The 3,219-nt window shown below is 34.0% G+C and overlaps 1 protein-coding gene across 1 annotated transcript in view; it reads left to right on the forward strand.

Annotated features, from left to right (window-relative positions):
* LOC111088778 (serine/threonine-protein kinase tricorner-like) overlaps window positions 1-2,521 on the forward strand; it is a gene marked incomplete at its 3' end in the record, with an annotated part of 38,018 nt that extends 35,497 nt beyond the window's left edge. Inside the window, exon 5 of the mRNA XM_022399741.1 lies at window positions 2,315-2,521. Within this exon, the coding sequence (XP_022255449.1) occupies window positions 2,315-2,521 (207 nt within the window). The remainder of the gene's footprint in view (window positions 1-2,314) is intronic.
* Window positions 2,522-3,219: the final 698 nt, after the last annotated feature.

Here is a 3,219-nt window from a genome sequence, read left to right on the forward strand (position 1 = left end):
ATATATCAATTCATGTGAATATGACTGAAAAAATTTATTTTTTCTGAAAAGGTGGTGTTTATTTACTTGTGACCATGCTGTGTATATCGAATGATTTCTCGATAATTTCACCCCTATCTTTCATAGTGAAGTTTTTGTCGTTTGAATCAGTTATTAAAACTAGTTCCATTTTTCATGCTTTAGTGAAAGACTCCTGTCCGACATGTTAATCCAATAATTTCCGTTACCTAGAAACATTTTATATTTGATTTTGCTCTTTTAGCTTCCATTTTCTCTGCTTCCCGAACGATCACCACTAATTAAAGATTTATTACTATGCTGCACAACGAATGTACGCAGATAACACGTTTTTGCTTTTCTCAAGAGTTTATAAAATTGTAATGCGACGAGTCACTGTATAGAACCTTTCAAACGTGCGACAAATACCACGAGTAATTAGATACGAAAAGGACTGCTGTTAGTAAACGTTATTGAAGAAATAAATTAATTCATTTTTATTAGAACACAGTGATAGAACACATTTCAGGAATACTTTTTATCATAAAGTATATGCATACATACATATGAAATTACATAGAGAGCCTACTTTAAAGAAGTTTATTTATTATGAATGACTTTTTTATGGAATTTTCATAGTATTAGGTATATTATTATCTGTCATCAGTATAATTGTTACTTGGGGTTTACTCCCCAACACTATCATGTAACTCTACATAGGCCCAGTGTGCAAACACAAATGTAGTCAATGCATGCAGAGCGTCACAGTTGCTCAAATATTATATTTATTATAAGTACAAATATTTTCTCGCAACTAACTCTCTTAAACATTTAATGGATTTCCTATTTCTTTTTTATAAATAAATGCATGTAGTATCAGTTAGTATTGTTGCGTCAGCGAGTCACATGACCACCGTGACGCAACGTTTCTAGAACTATCATGTACTTTGGCGAATGTTCTAGTTCTTGCTAGATATAGGGTAGGCTGGTATATAAAAGAGGGTGAATGTAATGTCTGGGTAGACAGTGAGTAATTGAACTGCAGTCAGAGAGCACGAGAGACGTTCGTCGATTAGCGTTTGTTTTAACGCGATTGGTGAAGTTGAGTGTATCGGTAAAGTTATATTCGGAAAGAATAAACCAGTTTTATTAAGTAAAGACTTGTGTCGCTTAAGTTTCGTCGGTACGAAGTTACGGAAAATCAATTAACAAACGGAGACGTAACAGTATGTATTACTTCGCAAAAGCACTAATGTTTACTAGCTAGTCTTTGTTCCAAGACTTGTATTTAAAATTTCATCTCTTTGAAAAATTGGTTTAAAAAGTTTTAGAGACATCTCTTATACACCTACATATACTTTACAACTTTACTTGGAGGTTTTTGTTCTTGGCCACTCAATCATTAGAGTTAACTTTTGTTTTGTTTTTTTAACGCCTGCCACACAAGTCAGCCCAGCATCTTTAAGTAATGAGCCTAGGGTGGTCTACAGGGGATCAATTCTGGAAACCAGTGATTTAGGGTTATTTCGATAAATCTCGATGAATGAAGCTCGGAACAACTTCTAAAACGAAACACACACACACACAAAATATTCATGAAATATGACATGGTGAAATCTGTATGGATTATACTATAGTGGTACCATACATGGCACTATACCATCTTGCTTATATTTATTTTTCATTGCAGAAATGGCTATTTTAATTTGAGAATCGCTACGGAAATCATCTTGTAATGCATCTTTGAGCTTTACTGTGCCGTTAGTTTCCCAAAATATTAAAACTAAGGATTTCTTATATATGATTCCAATCTTTTATCCCCCCCCCACTTTTTTTTCTTAAAATAACGATACTATTTTGCTCATTTTTTTATGTTTTAAGGCAGTAATCAATTCACGAATCTTCGATTTAGTTGGTATGTCAAATTGTTTGGAATATCTTCGAATAAGTTATTCTTTTATCTGACCTGGACCCACAGGTTAATTTAATCGCTACACTTAAACCATCACATTCATAACCACATCTAGAACATTTCAGCCATGTTTCGTTGCTACACCGGTTTACTTTACATTTACAAGTTAACTTCTCCATGTTGGCTCTCATAGTCTCGGGTCCAGTCACGAGTCTGGTTCAGCGACCTAGACCTAGAAAATAGTGCCAAACGTCTTCTTTTTGTCCAATCAAAACAACTCTAACCTTTCTGGAACGACTAATTTTTTTTTATCCGCATCAAGATAGTGGGCTGACTCTTGTGTTTGGTGTTAATTATTCCCTGTCATGTTCGGATCTAAATAATAAGGAACTTTCATTCATAAAGAAACAAGAAAAAAGGAATCAGCATGCCATAAAAGAAACAGAATTTTTGAGATTGAAACGGTCAAGATTGGGGGTGGAGGATTTTGAACCATTGAAAGTGATCGGACGAGGAGCTTTTGGAGAAGTTCGTCTTGTTCAAAAAAAGGATACTGGCCATGTTTATGCCATGAAAATTCTTCGGAAAGCAGATATGGTAGAAAGAGAACAGGTAAAGTCAGAAAAGCCTAACTCTAGTCTCTGACTTATAGAGAATTTGAAAGTTATTATTGGTTTTTAATTATTTTATTCGATTTGCTAATTAAGTATTTTTATATGAAATTAATTTGTGTGCTTAGCATAAAGTTTGTTAATTATAGCCACTTTGTCCCTCGACGTTTATAGATATACTTCAGTGTATTATCAGTGGGGTAAAAAGGAAAATGAAAAAATACTATTTACCTTTAAAAGTTAAATGATCCAAATTGTTCCAATCTGTTAATAATATTATTAAACAAGACAACCCATGGAGTTCTTTTAGAAATGAACATAAGGTTTTACCAACTAGCTGGAGTACCCGTCCCCTGGACGAGTGTTATGTAAATTCATGATTATTGAAAGGTTATCGTAGGACATGAAAAGTTGCTTCCCTTATATGTAATTGTAAAAAACGCACATAAAAACCGCAAATTTTTATGTTGCCGTGGATCCAATGAACCTCCACACCAAATTTGGTAAAGATCCATCAATAGGGGGTAAGGTACTGGTAAAAAAATGCGAAAACGCTTATAAAACCGCAAAATACATAACTAAAATTTTTTATGCATCTCTCCATGGACCCAACAAATCTTCATGCCAAATTTGGTGAAAATCCGTCAGCAGAGGGTGAAGTAGTTACATGGTCATACAACAGTTCTGTTTTTGTTTGAA

Source organism: Limulus polyphemus, unplaced genomic scaffold (genome assembly GCF_000517525.1).
Source record: "Limulus polyphemus unplaced genomic scaffold, Limulus_polyphemus-2.1.2 Scaffold4421, whole genome shotgun sequence".
Lineage (NCBI taxonomy): Eukaryota > Metazoa > Arthropoda > Merostomata > Xiphosura > Limulidae > Limulus > Limulus polyphemus.